The sequence below is a fragment of the Camponotus vicinus genome, unplaced genomic scaffold (genome assembly GCF_025532165.1).
Source record: "Camponotus vicinus isolate PSW18456_S1 unplaced genomic scaffold, iyCamVici1.0 SCAF_4, whole genome shotgun sequence".
Lineage (NCBI taxonomy): Eukaryota > Metazoa > Arthropoda > Insecta > Hymenoptera > Formicidae > Camponotus > Camponotus vicinus.
In genome coordinates this window covers 17,685,748-17,706,797 of record NW_028141976.1, presented here as the reverse complement: position 1 = coordinate 17,706,797, position 21,050 = coordinate 17,685,748, and the positions used below count along the sequence as shown (strand labels likewise).

Below are 21,050 nucleotides of genomic sequence, written 5' to 3'. Positions count from 1 at the left end.
TAAAGTTTAATATTAAAATATCTTAAATTTATAACAAGCTAAATGTCTGAAATAAACCGTGTATAAAGACGATTTATAATTATTGTTACTGCATTTACGTTAAAGCTATAGTTAAAGCTATAGTTTAAATAACTTATCTTATCTTCTTAAAAAGACAAAAGATAGATAAATATAAAAGTCTAGAAATATGAAATACATAGATAAAATTCTAAAGTGAAAAAGTATTGAAGTTACTACCGATAAAAAATATATAAAATTATAAAGAATCACTATATCAATCGTCTAAAATATTTTCACGATGCATCACTATGGAAATATTGTGATTCATCGATAAGTTATTTTCCTGTTGTTTGATATATTAATTTGTGATAAAAAATTGTGCATTTTAAATTCAATATAATAAATATTCAATTAAATATTTCATCATAAAGTAATTACTTAAAATTGTGTAATGTCTTGTAAATGTATTTTATACAACGAGAATTATCTCATGTTAATAGTTAGCGTACTTAAAATGTTAGAGAACTTTATTATATTATCTACTGCGTAAAAAAAACTTATTAACTATATGTTAATGAAATATTTGTTGCGATGCAAAGATTATTCCAGTCATAAGATTTTGTGGCCCTGAAAAGGGCCATTTGATGATGGATATCGAATTATGATTATGCTTTCTTTTCGGTTTTCTTGGGCAGCAGCACAGCCTGGATGTTCGGCAAAACACCACCTTGGGCGATGGTTACACCAGACAACAGTTTGTTCAACTCCTCGTCATTACGGATGGCAAGTTGCAAATGACGAGGGATGATTCTCGTCTTCTTGTTGTCGCGAGCCGCGTTGCCAGCCAACTCCAATACTTCAGCGGCAAGATATTCCATTACCGCGGCCAGGTAAACCGGAGCACCGGCACCAACGCGCTCGGCGTAATTTCCTTTCCTCAGCAAACGATGAATACGACCCACGGGAAACTGCAATCCCGCTCTGTTGGAGCGCGACTTTGCCTTTCCCTTGACTTTGCCGCCCTTTCCACGACCAGACATATTTGATAAATCAGCGAATACAGAGATCTCAACTTCACGAAAAGCAGGAGAATTGTGACGAACGGTCGATTCGTGCTGTCCTTTTATACTCCATCGAAAGAGCGCACCGCCACCTATCAGAGCGCGCGGTGGCTATTCGGCATTCTGATTGGTGCGTTGTAGCCCTCTCGCGTACGTATATATACAATAGTTCGAGGTAGCGCTCATCACATTTTTCCTGTGGACATTGAGGACGCTGTATCGTAGCTTGATCTACAAGTTGTCTCGATTTTACGAGAATGCCTCCTAAAGCGAGTGGTAAGGCTGTAAAGAAGGCCGGTAAGGCTCAAAAGAATATCAGCAAGACTGATAAGAAGAAGAAGAGGAAGAGGAAGGAAAGTTATGCTATTTACATCTACAAAGTACTGAAGCAAGTACACCCGGACACTGGAATCTCCAGCAAAGCCATGAGCATAATGAACAGCTTTGTAAACGATGTATTTGAAAGAATCGCCGCGGAAGCGTCGAGATTGGCGCATTACAATAAGCGTTCGACCATCACCTCCCGCGAGATACAAACTGCTGTAAGGCTCTTGTTGCCGGGTGAATTGGCCAAGCACGCAGTCAGTGAAGGCACCAAGGCAGTTACCAAGTACACCAGCTCCAAATAAATTGCCATTTGCCTCGAGTACACAAACGGCCCTTTTCAGGGCCAACAAACATTTTGAACGTTGATTCCCCTAGGTTTTGCATCAAATTATGTTATATAATACACACGTTTATTATAATTGTACAAAAAATTTACTGCTACAATGCTATAAAGATTGGCTGCGTTCGGCAGGAAAAGCCGCTTTGCAACTGTGTAAAATTCGTGAATCTGATTGGTGTATGCTCTTAGATTCAGCCAAAATTAAGAGCCTCACCAATCAGGTTTACGAATTTTACAACAGTTGCAAAGCAGCTTTTTCTGCTGAACACGCAGCCATTGATATATATTTATATCAATTTTAAAATCAAATACGATTCAAATTTAAATTTATTTGCTGAAAGCTCAGATAGAAAAATTTTATTTATTACTTAAGAATTTAAATTTAATTGAGTTGTATTTTATGTGGATTTATATATTATGTTTTATAATGTGATATTGTTATATAAATATGTTTAAAAATATTTACGTAAAGACTGCCAGAATATTTTAGCGTAAAAAAATGTTTTGATTATTAACTTTTCATTAATGGTGACGTTAATACATATATTCTTCTATTATAATAATATTATTATAGGATACAATAATTCCATGGAGAATGTTCTTGAAAAATTTTGAAATGTATTTGATTGTAAATAGCATATACAACGGTTATATGTTTTTGAATATCATAGTTATAATTATTAAGCATGCTCTTCTCATTTTTAATTTAAATAATATAGCTCTTGTAAAAGTATTGGTTACAAATATATAAATCATTTGTTTGGCAGAAACATAAAATAAAATTATAATTATAAAATTAAACAAACAGCTGCAGTATAAATTTTATTCGTAAATTAAATAATGTTAAAATACAAATAAATGTTTTTATACAAATATGATTAAGTTTGATTTTCTCGTTATTATTTAAAAATATTTTAAAGCGATAAATAAACACGCATATGTATAATTTTGCGTATTTACAAAATTTGAAATAAAAATTTAAAATATTAATCTCAATGACGCATGATATATAGCGTAAAAATTGTATCGTAAAAAGATATTGCAGTGCTATCATAGAAAATCGTCTTCCACGTTTCGATCGATGTATTTAATAATCGATTATAATGCGACAAAAAATAATATTCCACAAATTTGTTTTACGCAGGCAAGTGTCTCGATTTTCATTATTGCAATCGAACTTTTCAATCGTGTTTAGTTTATTATGTTTTTTTTTAACTTTTCAGTTATTCTATTATTTCTCATCCTAACCTACTAAAAATTGTCAAGTGTACAAGTTCAAATCGCAGCATGGCTACAAATGCAAAATTTTTGGCAGAGTCTAAATCTGATTTGAGTGATATCTTTCGTTCTGCCGTGAAAGCGGTATCACCGAACGAGATTATCAAGAGGAGAGTGAAACTTCAAAATAATACTTTGTACGTTGATGACAAGAGTTTTTTGCTTCGGGAGAATGTTTATCTAGTTGGATTCGGTAAAGCAGTTATGGGAATGGCAGTAGAACTCGAGAAAATACTCGGTAATGTCTTGAAAAAAGGTATTGTCAGTATTCCATCAAAGGATGCTATGTGGTCCTTCGAAGATAAATCTAGCTTTCCCAAGTTACACAATAACGTGATAGATTATCGTGAGGGTAGTATCAATAATCAACCTGACAGCAGATCATTGGATACCACTCATAATATTATAGATCTGGTTGAGAACTTGACAGAAGCAGATACACTAATAGTATTGGTATCAGGTGGAGGCTCCGCTTTGCTATATATGCCAAGGCCTGTTCTTGATCAAGAAGACAAGTTGGAACTTTGTAAAAAGCTTCAAAATGCAGGTGCTGATATCACAGAGCTTAATACCATAAGGAAAAAATTGTCTCTTGTAAAGGGTGGTGGTTTGGCACGAATAGCATATCCTGCATCCATTATTACACTAATATTATCCGATATTGTTGGTGATCCTGTAGACTTAATTGCTAGTGGTCCTACTGTTTATAGCACAAAAGCACCAGACACTGTAATTTCTATATTAAAAAAGTATAATTTATATCAATCACTAGAAGGTAATCTGAAGACAGTTCTAACATCCAAAGAGACATTCAATGACAAACCACTGTTGAGTCCAGCTAAACAATTTAAACATGTGACAAATATAATTTTGGGAAATAATACAATGGCTCTTGAAACTGCCAGTTTGGAAGCATCACGTAAGAAATTGACTCCAATAATATTAAGGAATGATATTACAGGAAATGTACAAGATGTTAGTTTAGCATATGTTCATATAACAAGTTTAATATGTCTTGTTTTATTAAAAGAGTTAGAGAAAAAAGAATTTTATGAAAGAATACAGACCATGCCAATACTTTCATTATCTGTTGACAAGATAGATGAAATTTTTCATAAGATCACTAACAATGTTGGTGGTATAGTTTTAATTGGAGGAGGAGAGCCTACGGTTGTAGTAACTGGTCAAGGAAAAGGTGGTAGAAATCAAGAGTTAGCTTTACGTTTCTCATTAGATTGGCTAGCAAAAATTAAAAGTTACCCACGATTCGCCGAATACGATGTAATAATGCTTAGCGCAGGAACCGATGGTCAAGATGGTCCTACTGATGCAGCAGGTGCATTTGGTTATCCTTCCATTGCACCTATAATGCATGATGTTTATGCAAAAATTAAGTCTATGGCTACTAGAAAGCTTACACAAACTTTACCTGAACAAGAAATAAAAGAAATATCAGATAAGAAATCTAGTAACACAACAGAAGAGTCTGTTTCTGCTCAAGAACATATTGATCCCTTAGTATTGACAACAATGGAAGTAGAACGTATGTTACCTGAAAATACTTTAAAAGAAAATGATACATACAATTTTTACTCGCGTTTCAAAAAGGGTACAGATTTAATCAAGACAGGAATCACTGGAACCAATGTTATGGATTTACATTTTATTTATCTTAAACAACGTTCGTGCAGATGTGAAATTGATTTCTCTGACAAATCAACATATGAAGAAGATATTTTAGACACACATGATTTACATATTGATGCATCGACCATCGAAAAGTACAAGGCTACATATGCTTCATTAAAATTGGATAAAGACGAATTTTTACAACCTCCATTTTTAACTATCGAAGAAAAAAAACCATTTCTTAACGTAAAGATCATTGATGAAAATTTTAAAGACCCATGTTGCAATATAAAGCGTAAATTCGATTAAGCAAAAAAAATTTATAAAAAAATGTGATACAAATTTATAAAGAATATGATTACATTCTATATTATCACATTATTACGTTATTAACTGTGTTGCATAAAATAACTTGCATTTCAACAATATCTTTCTAGAAAGAATAAATTTACATTTTGATGTAAATACAAAAATTTTTTAACTATACGTAGGATACTTCAATTATATTTGTACGTTACAAAGGCACTGTTTAAAAATAAATCTTTTAAATTATAATATTTTTTACATTACATATTAATCGTAATTGAAGAAATGAAAATAATATGTCTTTTACATTTACATACACATTAATACATACATTTCACACATACATACAGACACATCTACATATCTATGTACACAGAACATTGATGTATATATTATATATATTTTATATTTGTTGATCTTTTGTATATATGTATATTTTTCTCACTTATATAAAAAAGAAATATAAAACTAATATTTTGTAAAAATATATATAATTACAAAATAACATTTATATAGTTAGACAATACAGCTTTGGTTTTAAAGATTTTTGATCTACAAATCTATTTCTACTTTATAGATATAACATCTTGTTCTTTTGCAATTATTTAGTACTGAACTTATTTTGATAAAAAAATTATATAAAAAAGATTTTTAAGTTTCTTGAAAAAAATTGTTCCAAGACAATACAAATGAAAGGATATAAAAATTACTGCCAACTTTATATATATATATATATATATATATATATATATATATATATATATATATATATAATGTTCACATTATTTTAATTTAAATAATTTAATTAAACAATTGAAGTTTTTGTTAATAACATATGTATGAATTATGCTATAAAATGATAAAAATGTGTGAGATTATATACTTAATTTGTACATTACAATATCATTCTTAATCATTAATGTTTAAGATTTATTTCAGACAATGAAAAGCTTATTAATTGTTAAAGAACTTTTCGTATATCCAAAGATTGTGAGATTAATAAAATAAAAAAATAAGTATAAGAGAGTAAGAGAGAAGTTGTTAAAATTTGTCGGAAAAAAATATTTAAACATATTAATGAATTGTATTTGTAATTCATAAAATAGCTTTTAAAAATATATCTAATAACAAATATGAAAAAATTCCCTTTTTTTAGCTGAAGATACCTCATTAAATGAAAGAATTATATTAATTATATGCTAAAGATCCCAACTAAATAAATGATGTTTGACTAGCATATCACGAACCCCATCTTTTAAAGGTTGCGATTGTTCCTTTTTGGGCGGTAATTCCCAATCGGGATTCAAGTTAAATGCAAATTGGCTTAGAATTCTTAATTCACATTTAATTTGCACCCAACCTGGACTATTTATGAAACTCCATGGATGATACCTAAATATTGTATATCATTATATATTGTATAATAAAGGCAATATATATATAAATTTTAATACAAAAAGTATGTGTGTTTACACTTGCCATTTTTGTACCACTTCTACGCAGGAACATAAGACCTCTAACCATAAATGAAGCACTTGTTCATTCAATCCAAGACAGATAAGAGAGCGTAATTTTACGTCCATCTGAGCATGTGCATTATCATGTGTTAGGTTTACAGATTGAACGCAACGATATAATAACTGAAAAATTATTTTGTTATTTGATATACATATGTGAACACATATAAGAAAAAAATGGGTGCGACATAATCTATAATACCTCTTCTGGTGTCAGAACTTTACCATCTTCATCTAATCTATATGTTTTGCACAATACCAATCGACTATAAACAGAATTGAAGTCTTTTTCCACTTCTCTGTTAGAGGCTTCTTCTATAAATAACCATGGATGACACGGTCCACCCAAAAATGACGGTCTTTTCATTCCATGCTCTAATACTGCCTTTATGGTGGGACACAATGTACCTCTTATTAAATCGGTAACAGCTTCGCTAACAGCATCATCTCCAGCGCATGTATATTGTTTACTTCGTTCATCTAGCAATTCTACAAATTTTGCAGGAAACCATCCTAAAATGTGTCATCAGTGCTTCACAAGTGCTTAACATCAAAATAAATGCTATAAGATTATTTCAGGCATGGCATATTACCTCTTAATCCATTGAGTTCTCCTACCCAACAATGTTCATCTTTTTGACTAATGATTGTTATTATATCATTCTTTCGAAAACCGAGCTCATCGTCATCGTGTCTCTCGAAATCTGTAATAAAATCAATTGTAAAACAGCTTCAGCTGGTTCAAAATATTACTATTGTTATAAAATTATTTAAAATATTTAATATGCAATAATAGAAAAAGTATTTGAACCTAATAAAGCTTTGGCTCTTCTTTTTCGCGTCCGTGATACATTGACATAATTATCATGATCTTTTGCGTGACTTTCCATAGTATAATCTGCTATGAGAACAATATTATTTAATTTTGGATCCACATTTATAAAATGTCTTGCAACTTGTAAAACAGCTTCTCTCAAATCGACTAGAATTTCTAAAAGTTTCACATTCATTAAGTTAGACAATGAAATTTTATTGTGAATCTTTATACAATCTATATACATTCATATACCTGTTTGACGAATATTTTTAGACTTTGCATCATCTTCACCATCATCATTTCCAAACAAAATTGTTTGTAACATTGATTTACTTCGCTTCATTTGACGTCTATATAAGCAATATTGCACAGTATTGATATATGAAAAAATAGAAAAAGAGATTTAAATTATTGTGATTATTAATCAATGTTAATAATAGTAGTGATGGACATATTTCTCATCACCTATTCAAATGTTGTTTTGGTAAATTTGGTACTGCATCGGGATTTCCTACTAATCCACCTTGATCAGCCATTAAATACGCTAAATGACGACGTCTATGAGTTTCAACTAATACATCTGTTAGTGACCCACTAACTTCTAAAGATACCTAAAATATATATTAAATAGATATTAAGATAATGTTGGAATTTGTTATACTTTAATAAAATTATATCAAGAAAAACATACATTAAATAATTGGTCCACATCATCAATGTCACCTGGTATATCTGAGAGAGCATTAAATATTTGTGCAGAGTTTTCCAATTGTTTTAAATCTGTCTCTGAAAGAATATTTAATAATGATAAGCTCGTGTAATTATATGTAAAAGAATATATACATGATAATGTAAATATATAAATATATAAATAATACTATATATAAATATATAAATAATAAATACCTTTTATTTTTAACATTCCAAGTGTAATTTGAAATAAAACTATAGATCCATCAAAAAGAAACATATCCCATATTCGTAGTAATATTTTCATGTGTACAACTGATGCAAATAAAGTCAGAAACCAGTGCAAAGATATGAGACTTAATTCTATGTCGTGTAGTGCCAAAACATGATCTATATCAGGAAGATAATTAGTTACTAATGTGCGAAGCACCTTTTGGTCAGCTTGAATACCTATGGAAATAATTAAAATTTAACATTGACAATATAAACTTTTGTGACCTTAAATGTTTTGTAACACCACAACAGAGAATATATTTACCTAATAATGTTGAAGAATAATAAGAAGCTGGTAACAAATCTTCTACTATTGTTGCCATCATCCAAAATGCATCATCTTCTTCCAAAAGCAATAATAATGACGCTGCCATTGTACCCGTACCTTGGCAATAACTTGATGTAGCAGAAAAAAAATTATATATTTTAATATTTTATATTTATATTAACTTAATGAGTTAGCCTTAGAATTACATATTTGTATCTCTCCATACCCAATATCAGGATACAACCAAGCTAAGGCACGCATAACACGCCTTAAACGGGGTATGCCGGTACTATGGAGGTGACTGAAACATGCATTGGCTGGCATAATACGAAGGAGATCTTTCTCTATTTGTTTATTGGTCATTAAAGTATCAATACTTGAGGCTTTTACTATATCTTTGTACAGTATTTCCGACGAACATTTTTTCTGAAGTGCTCCTGTAATTAAAAATATATTTTTATAATTTATAATTTATTGTATTTATTTGTATTGTTTTATACCTGACATGCGCATCCAAATTTGAGGTCTCAGAGAATGAGGTATTCCATGTTGAACCATTTCACGCAATTTATCTGTACGAGGTAATCTCCGATCCATATTTTGCCAAGAGAGTTCTGCTACTTCTTTGTTATGGCTAAATTCTAAAAGAGCAACCCATTGCAATCTGAAGAATAAAATTAATATGTATCTTGATTATATTCTCTCTCTCTCTATTCTTGCATTTTATATATAATTTATAAATATACATTTATCTACTGATTCTACATTATTCTATATTAGGCACATGAAAAGAATATAATTAACCTGTGTTGAGGATCTTCCACAAATGGTATTCCTAATAACTTCTTTGAACTCTGCTCAGGACCATCTTCCTCCTCCACACGAAAACCAAATTCATCGAATCTAAATTTTACAATTGAAAAAGCAGTTAAGTACTATATTTTATAATATTATATTTTCTCTAACTGTATATATATGTATATTTTCTAAAAATAATAATAAGAATTTTTATTGTGCCAAAAAATGTAGTGTTTATGAGTATAAAATAAGAATTTAAAATAGAAATTTAAAATAGAAATTCAAGAACTATTGTACATTATTCGGAATATAATACTTTACCTATATTCAGGTTGTGAATTTGGATCATCGGGTTGATTCAATTTAGCTAAAATATCTTGTGGCCACATGGATGGAGTTAATGCTGAAAATGGACCACCTGGTGCCGGCGACAGAGTTTCACCACATAAACCTTCAATCTCTACTTCCACCTCATCTTCAGAAATAGCAGTTTCCAATTTTTTCTAAAATATCCAAATGATAAATTATATCAAACATAGTGTGCATAGATAAAAAGTTTAATTTACTTTTTATTAATATAAATTGAGATTGTTAGAAATATTTTGATATTTCCTTTAATTTCTATTACATAATCTTCAAATCACACATTGATTTTATTATATATTGCTCCACTTTTAAAAATATTTATTTATCATTACATAAAAATATAATTATAATTTTGGAATTACAATACAGAAACACTTATTTCTAAGCTGTATATTCACTTGTATCTCTAGTTAATTATTTTTTACTTTATCTTTTAATTAATTTATGTTTAAAATTTTTCTCTCTTTATAAACTGTGCAAAAGTAATTTAATTATATAAATATATAATAAAGTTATTAAAGAAAATTTGATTTTAAAATTTGCATTTTATATCACGTCTTTAAGTAAGAATATAAGATAACAGATGTGTAAACTTATCCGCACGAGTACTCACGTTATGTTCCTCTTTCCCGACATAACCATCGTGATCGCGAACATTAAAGAATGACTTGGCCAGATCCATCGTTTCGAGATGTTCTCGTCAGATCCCGTTTATTAATGCGTCAAATCTTTATTGACATTTTACAGCTGTCAAGTGCATGGACATGGATGCCTGGAGTTTTATTTTCGTTTCGATATTTTTAGCTGAAGATACCTGATTTTTTTGACACAATGTCAATTAATAATCTCACGAGAAACACCGGCGTGATCGTTCTCTCTGGATGCTCTCTGTTTATATAATTATATTTCGTCTCAATTTCATCTAACGCTATCAAGCACCCTGTACACCAAACATTGGAGGTGCTAAAAGGAGAAGAGGAGAAAAGAAGAAAGAGAGAAAGAGAGAAAGGAAGAGAGGGAAAACGCGAAAGCATCGAGCTCTATAGAATAGGAGCGAATCTCTTTCCTCTTTTCCATATTGGTCTACAGAAAATCGGGGTCAGAATTAGAAGGAGATATGTATATTCCTGAATGGATTTCTATCTCTTTCTACAACAATAACCTGAACTAAAAACATTTCTCGTCGGATATGTAACAATAAAAACGATACAGCTGATGCGCAACTTCCAGGAAATACTTTGACTTTATTAATGAATTTAAACGATGAAATTTAAAATGATTGTGAATCATTTATTTTTCTTTTAATTCGTAAAATACATGAGGTCAATGTTTTTGGCTATGATATTAAATATCATCAACCAATCAGCGAATCCCTGACAAAGACGGCGATCCATCCAGCATGCGTGTATCCTTTTCTGTAAATTGGTCATTTTACATGTACAGGTATTAGTTCTATGGTTATACGAGCTCGATGCGCGAGAGGTCCCGTTATTTCCTGTACACGTTATTTTCGAAAAACAACAGCAGAGCGCAGCACCTTTCGAAAGCGAGAAATGCGCCGTCCGAGGAAACATGGCGTAAAGTGAGCGTGTTGCTCGTGTGTCAGTGATTTCGGTAAGAGGTCAGTTCCCGAATCTCGGTATTGGTGTAAAAATCACGAGCGGTTCCGCAAGATTTATCGTTAGACTTGTACCTGGGAACGACGCGTTCGAGCGAACTCCGGGATCTGTCGGAGAAACACGCCGGGAACACGCACGGAAGAGACGCACTTGATCCAGTAGCAGTCTCTCTCGTCTGTCATCGAGGGATATTCATTCTGCTGGCCGTCCCAGCCATTTCACGAGATTCCACTTGGCCAGCCGCACAGTCGCGGTAATGTCCGTTTCCGAGCCTGAATCCGCGCGATCATCCTCGCGATCTCGCGCGTGGCACGAGACCCGCGAAACCGCGGGTTTTCTCACGTTGCCTGTCCCGATCGAGCCTCGATCGTACGCCGATCGGAAAACTTCGGGCCTAATAAGCTTCTCCTGGCACGACCACGCATTCCGATCCCCTGAGTGGCTGTGTCTTCGTCTCGGGTTTAACATTGATATAGTTGTTATTATACTCACGACTAACAATAACTAGTTATTTGTACATTTTTACATAACACGCGCGTAAGACACGCATAACGCGTATGTAACGTGCGACACAATGCACAATCGGATCTGAGATTTTCGAGAACTTCTCTCTATAAAAAAATCCCAAATATTCGACTTATTCAAAATATTGTTTTCTTATTGCTTTCCTGTGCTTTCTTGGTTTCTTCTATGTGAATGTACGTTACACTGGACCTTTATAACACATTTGAGTACTAAAAATAGTAATTTTATGCTGAAAGGATTAAATATTAAGAATCTTTTTCAAATATTTTAACTGTTATATTATTTTCTATGTTACTATATATTGATTATTATCAAGTACCAGTCATGTTTATTGCATGATTTCTTATATTGCATAAAATTTATCATATTTAATAAAGTTATATTATGAGCAATTAAGAACATATTACAAATCAAAGAACATATAAGAAACACTATAAAAAATAGAAAATTGCTTGCTGTTTTTTTTAATCAACACATTTCTCACAACAATATTTAACTAATCAGTTCTTCAAATTATATGATTTTAATTTTTTAGGTTGAATTGTGATTTTAATTAAGAATAAACACGTATTCCTATTAAAATACATCAGTAATAGACAATAAAGATTAAAGTAAGTTTAAATAACAACAATTTGTCTAATTTACACATATTCTATATAAAAGATATTTTAAGCATACAAAGAATTAATATATATCATTTATCTATATTCATAATTATTGGTTGTAATTTAAAAAATTATTTCACTTTCTTTATAGTAATAAATAAAAGTAAAGATAATATAGTTCTATGTCATATAAATATATAACAGAAATATATGTGCGTAAATGTTTATATATATAATATATTTATTTATATATTTATGTAATTATATAGAAATACAGACAGAACATATATAGATTTAAAAATAAAATAATTTAGATTATAGTGTATAATGAATAGTTAATTAATTTATTGAATTATAAAGAGGAACAGTTATCATAATTATTTCTTAATTCTGTATGCCATTTAGTTAAAAAAGAAAAATTGTAAAACAGGAAAGCACATAAGGAAACAGAAAGGGAGACGGGTTGTGATCTCAGAAAAGAGAGCCATTTCACAAGCTTGGTTTAGACATTCTAAATATAGCTGGAGGCTCTATAGGCTTTCCGTACTGTGTCATGCCGTGCAGAACAGCATCCTGCTGTGTTGCGTAGATCTTGCTCATTTTCCTCCGTCAGTATGGCATGATGCCAATTTTTGTCTGTTTGAGAGTGTCTGCAATAAGCTTTTAATAATCACTTTGCAAAATATTGTTTCTCTCATTAATAAAAGAGAGATGTTGAGTTTATTGCTCTATTGTTATAATAGAATGCAATTTTTCTTATTGAAAGATTTTTAATAATTTGAATAGAATATTAAAGAAAAAATTAAAAAAAATTAAATATAAAATATCAGCACTGTATATATAAAATATCTAATATCGATTAAATTATATTGTAGTACATTTTTTTAAAAAAGTTGTGTTGTTCTGTTAAAAATAAAATGAAATCTTAAATAGTATTTTTAAAAATTGTGATACTAAACATTTGATTTGATAAAATTTATGTCATTTTGCTTACAGATCATGGTTTGCAGAGCCGATGAAAAAACTCAAATATGTGTGGTCCAATTCAATTTACCTTATGAGACTAATCATAAACTTTGCACTAGTGACAAATTTTCCTTATATGTATCTACACGTGTGAAAGATCTTTACAATTATATTGAAGAACATTATCATATGCAACCAGATAGCTTCAGATTGCTTCTATACACAACAACATGCAAAATGGTTAACTTTTTAAATATATAATATGATTATGTATACAATATATAAATACATGTAATATTAATATAATATTCAATTTTTATGTTCATATAATAGATTCATTTGTCTGATGTGAAAGACAAAACAATGGAAGAAATTGGAGTAGATTTCTCGATTGATCCGAGTTTAGCTGGAACAAAAAATACTTTATTTGTTGTTGATCCACAACGACCCTTTGTTGTTGAAGAAAAAAATATGGAATATAGTCTGCCAACGTATAATCTCGCAGGAGCTCCAACTCCTCAGCCACATATGTGGGGAGAAGAAGATATTGTGAGGGAAGATGTTAGAGAAGATGTTAGAGATGTTAGAGATGGTAAAGAGGAAGTTAACTTTAGAAGTTTCATTAAAACTGAGACAAGTATGTAATTTTAAAATTATCTAATATAAATTTGTAAACATTAATACAGATTTCTCATTAAAATATATATTTGAATGATTAATATTTCATAAATTTTTCAAGGTTATGTTGGTTTAGTCAATCAAGCAATGACTTGTTACTTAAATAGTCTTCTCCAAGCGTTATATATGACGCCAGAATTTCGTAATGCGCTATATAATTGGGAATACATAGATGGATCAGAAAAAGATGAAGCTTTAAGCATACCATATCAATTACAAAAATTATTTCTCAATTTACAGGTATAATACATATTTATAATATTTGTATACTTATTATTGTATGTATTATTCTTATTAAACTTACGACAATATTTATTTTCAATTAAATTGACATGTTTTTAATGTACAACATTTTTTAAACAGACATCTACAAAGTCTGCAGTGGAAACTACATCCTTAACTAAAAGTTTTGGATGGGATTCTACTGAAGCGTGGCAGCAGCATGACATTCAAGAGCTTTGTAGAGTTATGTTTGATGCATTGGAACAGAAATTTAAAAATACAGAACAGGCGGATCTAATCAATAGACTCTATGAAGGTACAAAAATATCATTATATATGAATTGGGAAAAATTTTTAATTTGTTTTCTATGTTGTTAGGAAAGATGATTGATTATGTTAAATGTCTTGAGTGTGGAACAGAAAAATCAAGAGAAGATACATTTCTTGATATCCCATTGCCAGTTAGACCATTTGGAAGCAACATTGCGTATAACAGTGTGGTAATATATAAAGTATAGAGTGAGATCTGAAATACCATTTTTATATTTGTATACAAGAAAAAAAATTTTTTTCGTAGGAAGAAGCAATTAGAGCATTTGTTCAGTATGAAACATTAGAAGGAACTAATCAGTATCATTGTGAAAAGTGTAACAAAAAATGTGATGCACATAAAGGATTAAAGTTTACAAAGTTTCCATATTTGTTAACTTTACATCTCAAGCGATTTGACTTTGATTACAAAACTTTTCATAGAATCAAGCTTAATGATAAGTATGTAAACTGTATGCAATATTATATTAATTTAGTAAAAACTGCTATTTAGCTTGCATCTTTATCTAAACTATGTTATTGCAGAGTCACGTTCCCAGATATATTAAATTTAAATTCCTTTATCTCGTCCACAACGAGTCAAGAATCCCCTGGTGGTGAGGAAGATATTGGCTTAGGTATCAAATGCGATGATAGTTCTACAACGGATAGCGGTACTTTAGATGACGATTGTGTACCGTGCGACAACAGTCTTTTCAACAGTAATCATTCAGCCAATCATGATCCAGATGAAGGTATAACATTAGGATATCAACATTTATGGAAACAATTTTCAGAATTATTAGAGGATATATATGTCCACCTTCAGGTATCGATATGAGCAATGGACCATCGACATCGAGTTGTACTACGCATAATCATGAGAATGAAAATAATCGTAGTACTTATATGCTAGGAAAAGGTCCATATATGTATGAACTGTTTTCAATTATGATTCACAGTGGCAGTGCGAGTGGTGGCCATTATTACGCTTATATAAAGGATTTCAGAACACAAGAATGGTTATGTTTTAATGACCAAAGTGTAACTCAGGTATAAAAAGCAGTTTTGTAAAAGCTTATGTTGAATACTTGATTATTGGAAATTTTTTTGATTACAATTTTGATTATAATTTTAGATAACTTACGATGACATTCAGAAAACATATGGCGGTGGACCATCAAGGGCATATTATAGTGGTGCATATAGCAGCAGCACAAACGCATATATGCTTATGTATAGGCAAATTGATCCTATTCGTAATACTTTGCCTATGCAAACCCAAGATTTTCCACGACATATTCAAGTATGTAATTAAAGTAAAAATTAGAATTTAGATATAAATTTGTACTGTATGGATTGGTTCGAAAAATTCGAGATAGGAACGTCTGAAATAAAACGTTAAAATAAAATAATTTTTATGGTTTGAATGAGATCAATGGTTAAACTTTGTTCGATTTATAATTTTGAGTTGCAAAGAAGTTATTTTTGATAAAAACAATATTGAATAAATAATATTTGAAATTATCATAGTATAACTTTTGGCAACAGTCTCTTGAAATTTTCAGAAGAAAATAATGTTATTTAAAATTATCTCGTGTATTTTAAACTTTTTTTTACAAACAACTGATATAATTAATTTAATTATTTTTCTCCAAGATTTTTTAAAAGCGTTTTGTCATGTTATTTGTAGGAGTTATTGAAAAAAATGAAAGAAAATGAAGAAAAAGTAAATAAATTATTGAAAAAAATGAAAGAAAATGAAGATAATGATAGAAAAAATTGTGAGAAACAAATGTCCATACCTAGGTTGATAATATACTGTCACCATCCGGTAGAAGGAAGATTGATGAATATCAAATCCTGCGTCATGTCCGACATTACGTGGGCTGAGGCAACAGAGAAAGCATATAAGAGATTTGGCCTCGAAAATGTAGTGAGTCTAGATCAATGTCGTTTAGTTAGTTATGACCATAATACGGATTCAATAGAATGCAGTTACGATGATCGAGAGCACGAATCTGTTGGAAGTATATGGCGTTTTTCACGTCGATTCGATTTATTGTTAGAAATTCGTCGCAAAGATCAAAAGTTTGAGACATATTTACCAGGTGGTAAGTACACAATTGGATGGGGAGTATACACAATTCGATGGTGGAGCTAATTTGATATTGTGGGAGAACTTTAAATCTATTTAAACTTTTTTAATATTACATTTCAGGAGTTGCAACTAAGGTATTTGTCATAGATGTAGCCAGAGAGGAGGTAATTGATGGTCCGATCGATATTCGAGGTTCTTTGTCACAAAGTGTTAAAGAGTATAAACAAATCGTAGGAAAAATTATTAATATGGATTCTAAGCAAATGAAAGTAATATTGCGAAAGCATCCAGAGACTAGACCTGTGGAAAATGATGATAATGATCTTCAAACTGAAGGATTTTATAATGCAAATAAAGTATTCATATCAACAATGTATGATATAGATAATAACAAACCATTTCAAGAATCAACAGTATACAGAGTCATAGAAAATTTTAGATACGTTATTTCATTGCATGTCCAGTTACCAGATATCAGCAAAGGTAATTTATATAACTTAAATAATATGGAATATATATGTTTATGTGATTTAATTTGACTATCTAATATATCTATATAGATAGCATGATATTGTATAATTATTATAAAAAATATTAAATTACATTAGACAACAGTTATTCTTCAATTGTAATTATTAAATTATAAAAATTCTAATTTTTTTTATGTACAGAAACATTGGAAGAATTGAATATCCCTTTATTAGATGATAAACATGAGGAAAAAGAGAAGCCCGTTAGCAATGGTTCACCTAAATTATGCGTTCCCGAATCACATTGGGACATCAATTTGAAATACAATGAAAATTCAAAAGGTTGTACACGAAGTAACGAGGATACCACCATTCGAAATATAAGTCCTCAGTTAGGCGAAGCTGAGGAGTGGAATACACCTGAACAGAGTAATAGCGAAGATAGTAGCCTTAGCGATAGCGATAAAACGTTAGTTGGCGATGCACCGGAAGGTGTCGACATTGAACCGCAATCGTGGCATAGGCACTATAGAGATTATAAAATTTCAAAGCAATTCGAAATAGAAAATTGGGACATCGATGACGACTCTGATTACTACTTTAGAGCTACGCCGTATACAGATAGTACTCAACAAAAATGTATGCTCTCGAATTCAACTTTTTTCTTCGTGATTGAGTGTCTGGTTTCTTTTTTTTTTTAATTTAATTATTTTTTCTCTTTACAGTACTTAAAGTATTGGTGGATAAAAGAATGAGATTAAGCACTTTAAAAAAAGATTTAGAACCGTTCGTAAATGTACCTGTAGATTATTTTAAAATTTTTCGTTTATCGAATTCCGGTGAATCAGAATGTAGTTGTTTAACAGAACAGCTTAATTCGTACGAGGATGGTGAGAGACTTAATGTGGAACTCGGACGAGCCTTACGTAGCGGGGAATTCAAAGTAAAATTATATCAACTATTGATCGATTCCGCTGAGGTTTGTCCCATTTTTTTTTTATATTTTATGTCCACATAAATTTTATATTGAAATTATAAATTTTTTTTTATTAAAAATTAAAAATTTTTTATTAGCCTTACAAATTTTTATGCGAATGGATCGTCTCAAAAGATATGACGATCGGGCATGCGAAAAAAGAGATATTGGCAGAAATAAAGAGAAAATATGATATAGACATACCATATGAAAGATGCCGGCTTAGGAAAAAATATTATAAGACTGCCTCAAAAATATTCCTAAACGAACAGAAATTCGAGGATCTCCGATTTCACTCGCAATTTGAAATGATTATCCAAGAATTACCAGATAAAGAAACAGTCACAAATACCAATCAGATCGTCCTGTTTGTCAGAAGGTGGTTACCAGCAGACCTGCAACTAGAACAATTTCAAGAAATTGTCATGGATAACAGAACCGTAGAAGAATTAAAAAAGAAGGTAAATCATAGAAAATTTCTTTTTACAAATAAAAAGGAGCACACACAAATTTGTGTTTTTATAAAGATAAAATGAAGTACATAGATTGTCATTGCTCTTTTCTAGCTGTCCTTAATATCAGATATTCCAGAAGAATATATAGATATAGCAAAGGGAAAAGGTAATTTTCCATGTGACAATTGTTCTGTGCTTCGAATTCAAAATGAGCTTGATTGGAACGAACATCACGATAGTTTAGCTTTCAATTTTGAAGATGGTGCCGTTTTCTTATATAGGTATTTATGATATTTTTAGATACTATTGAGTAATGTTTTTTGATGATTTTCTAATCTCATAGTATTTTTAATTTTCTTTTAGGGATAATAGAGAAAAACCAAAACAGTTAAATGCTAATGAGGTACTGCAAATCGCTTTTAAGGAAAATTCACGTTTAACGCCACTTACTACTGCTTCAAGTTACAGTCCACGTCGAGAGAGAGCACTTAAAATATATTTGGATACCGAATGATTGTTCATAGAGAAAGAGCACGCGTCTCTTAAAAACAAATTACTAAATAGGCAGGTGTGTAAACACAAAACATTTGCACATAAATTGTTTGTATATTGGATATTTGTGAAATCGGCATGTCATCAAATACTAGATATTTTGTGTTTCAATGAGTTTTCAGCATTTCAAAGCTTTCGCGTTTCTAAGGATTTTCGACTTTTCTTTGAAACTACTGAATTTTTAAGACTGTGAATTCATGAATTGTTATATAGCAATACATAATTCGGAATCTTGGTATCCATATCTGATTTCGAGATTTCTAGAATTTATATGAAATATAAAATATATGCGGTATATCACTTGGTCTGTTGTATTAATTTTCTATTTATAAAATCAACAGCACACAGTTAGCCATAAACAATCTAATAATATGGTAGCAAGCGAAGTTTTTGATACAAGTTTAATGAAAATTCATATGCGAATTATTGGTTTGTATAATAATTTGTATTTCTGTTATTTTTATATATCTTAATATGTGCTAGATATTTTTTTTATTTTTGTTAATATAGTTACATATATCTAATATCATTTAAAAACTACACTGTACATAAAAACTTTTATACTGACAATATTTTTTTGTCACTTTTCTGGCACAACAATGATTAATTCACGTTCTTCAAGCATATTAGGTTTTCAAATTTGCTACTTCAGATTAAAACTGTTTTGCAAATTATTTTTTTAATCTAAAATGTATGACAACATTATCCTAGCGATGTATTGTATATCAAATTATTTGGGTATAATCAATCATGTTTATGTATCAAATATATGATTCTTTTTTAATTAATTATATTTACCCAATATCTAAGTTTATATTTGAAAATAACAATATTTTTTCAAAAAGAAATCTTGAAAGAAACGGATTTCTATTATACATATTTTTATAAATTATATCTACACACATTTTTTCTTCATCTTGTTATAAAAATATAAGAAAGCATTACTATTGAGTTAATTTATTTCTATTATTGATCTTTTTAATTTATGATATATATTTTATGGTGTATACATATCTCTTATTATATTTGAACTTTTTTTCAGTAACAGTCACATAAATATAAAAAATACTTTTTTATAAAGAATTACATGAAGTTTTTTTTTGTTTATGAAAGTATGAATCACATTTATTGCCTCAATTGGTAATATTTTTCGCTTGAAACCATCGTTCTTGAAATCTGCTTTCCTATGACACTCCAATGATTTTTTTTCCTCTTGAAAGATGAAAATTGATAAACTAGATCAAGTGATGCTTTAATAGTTCTATTTGTTGTATCTTTATTTATTTTGTTATCCTCTATTAATGTTTTATTTATCGCCTGAAACTAGACTTAAACATTGTTTGATTATTGTTTTTATAATCGCTGAACGAATGAAAAATATTAATGCTGATGCTATCTTTTAGCAAGATAGATAACAATAAAGTAGTGAATTATATATTTGATTTTTTGTGAATAAGTTAATTGTAAGATTATGATATACATCTCTCTTGATAGGATTGTAATTTGAAACTTTCCAATCATCAGCGGTCAAATATTATTCTCTGTATAATACACTGAAATTATGTGTGAAACAAATTATATTTATAATTATTAACAATGAAATATTGAAATGTCTAAGTATTGTTTAGATATACAATTACCTATTTTAAAAACCTTTATCCTTAGCCAGTCATATAATCAGAAATATATTGAAAATATTAAAAGTAATATTATCTCTCAATAAAAATATTCAAAATCTTATCCCTATTATAATGAGAGATATTTATATTATTATATAATATAGTATATAAATATAATACAGTATATAAAATAATATAAAAAGAGAAAAATAAAAATTTAATTAATATTCCTAATACGTAAGTCTAATTAAATTCTGCATTAATTAGTTTAGCATTAATCCAT

The 21,050-nt window shown here is 29.9% G+C and overlaps 5 protein-coding genes across 8 annotated transcripts; 3 read left to right on the top strand and 2 right to left on the bottom strand.

Moving 5' to 3' along the window:
• Positions 1-456: 456 nt before the first annotated feature.
• Positions 457-1,080, bottom strand: LOC145970117 (histone H2A). Its single transcript, XM_083096595.1, has one exon. It carries the CDS (start codon positions 1,038-1,040, stop codon positions 666-668), a length of 375 nt encoding a protein of 124 aa, XP_082952721.1. The 5' UTR covers positions 1,041-1,080; the 3' UTR covers positions 457-665.
• Positions 1,081-1,240: 160 nt separating this feature from the next.
• On the top strand, positions 1,241-1,849 carry LOC145970118 (histone H2B). Its single transcript, XM_083096596.1, has one exon. The coding sequence runs from the start codon at positions 1,319-1,321 to the stop codon at positions 1,688-1,690; it is 372 nt and encodes a 123-aa protein (XP_082952722.1). The 5' UTR covers positions 1,241-1,318; the 3' UTR covers positions 1,691-1,849.
• Positions 1,850-2,762: 913 nt separating this feature from the next.
• On the top strand, positions 2,763-4,956 carry LOC145970116 (glycerate kinase). 3 transcript variants are annotated; one of them, XM_083096593.1, is made up of 3 exons: positions 2,763-2,872; positions 2,952-3,553; positions 3,779-4,956. In XM_083096593.1, exons 1-3 carry the CDS (start codon positions 2,832-2,834, stop codon positions 4,942-4,944), a joined length of 1,809 nt encoding a protein of 602 aa, XP_082952719.1. In that variant the 5' UTR covers positions 2,763-2,831; the 3' UTR covers positions 4,945-4,956. The 3 variants fall into 3 exon arrangements, with proteins under 3 accessions (XP_082952719.1, XP_082952718.1, XP_082952717.1); XM_083096592.1 differs by having other exon boundaries at positions 2,952-3,925; positions 4,037-4,956; XM_083096591.1 differs by having other exon boundaries at positions 2,952-4,956.
• Positions 4,957-5,784: 828 nt separating this feature from the next.
• Positions 5,785-11,755, bottom strand: LOC145969647 (small G protein signaling modulator 3 homolog). Of its 2 annotated transcripts, none has more exons than XM_083095750.1 (16): positions 11,364-11,755; positions 10,284-11,085; positions 9,626-9,807; positions 9,311-9,409; positions 9,007-9,170; positions 8,733-8,943; positions 8,504-8,634; positions 8,182-8,415; positions 7,967-8,061; positions 7,741-7,886; positions 7,528-7,625; positions 7,270-7,449; positions 7,052-7,162; positions 6,661-6,971; positions 6,421-6,581; positions 5,785-6,333 (listed from the first exon to the last, which is right to left on the bottom strand). In XM_083095750.1, the coding sequence occupies exons 2-16, from the start codon at positions 10,350-10,352 to the stop codon at positions 6,141-6,143; spliced, it is 2,385 nt and encodes a 794-aa protein (XP_082951876.1). In that variant the 5' UTR covers positions 10,353-11,085; positions 11,364-11,755; the 3' UTR covers positions 5,785-6,140. The 2 variants fall into 2 exon arrangements, with proteins under 2 accessions (XP_082951876.1, XP_082951877.1); XM_083095751.1 differs by having other exon boundaries at positions 8,182-8,355.
• On the top strand, positions 11,196-20,583 carry Usp47 (ubiquitin specific protease 47). The gene is made up of 17 exons (XM_083095749.1): positions 11,196-11,542; positions 13,416-13,625; positions 13,719-14,022; positions 14,125-14,303; positions 14,427-14,601; positions 14,664-14,785; positions 14,863-15,056; positions 15,141-15,349; positions 15,424-15,647; positions 15,733-15,900; positions 16,288-16,708; positions 16,816-17,178; positions 17,367-17,804; positions 17,891-18,144; positions 18,240-18,602; positions 18,708-18,877; positions 18,960-20,583. Exons 2-17 carry the CDS (start codon positions 13,419-13,421, stop codon positions 19,108-19,110), a joined length of 3,942 nt encoding a protein of 1,313 aa, XP_082951875.1. The 5' UTR covers positions 11,196-11,542; positions 13,416-13,418; the 3' UTR covers positions 19,111-20,583.
• The last annotated feature ends 467 nt before the right edge of the window (positions 20,584-21,050 follow it).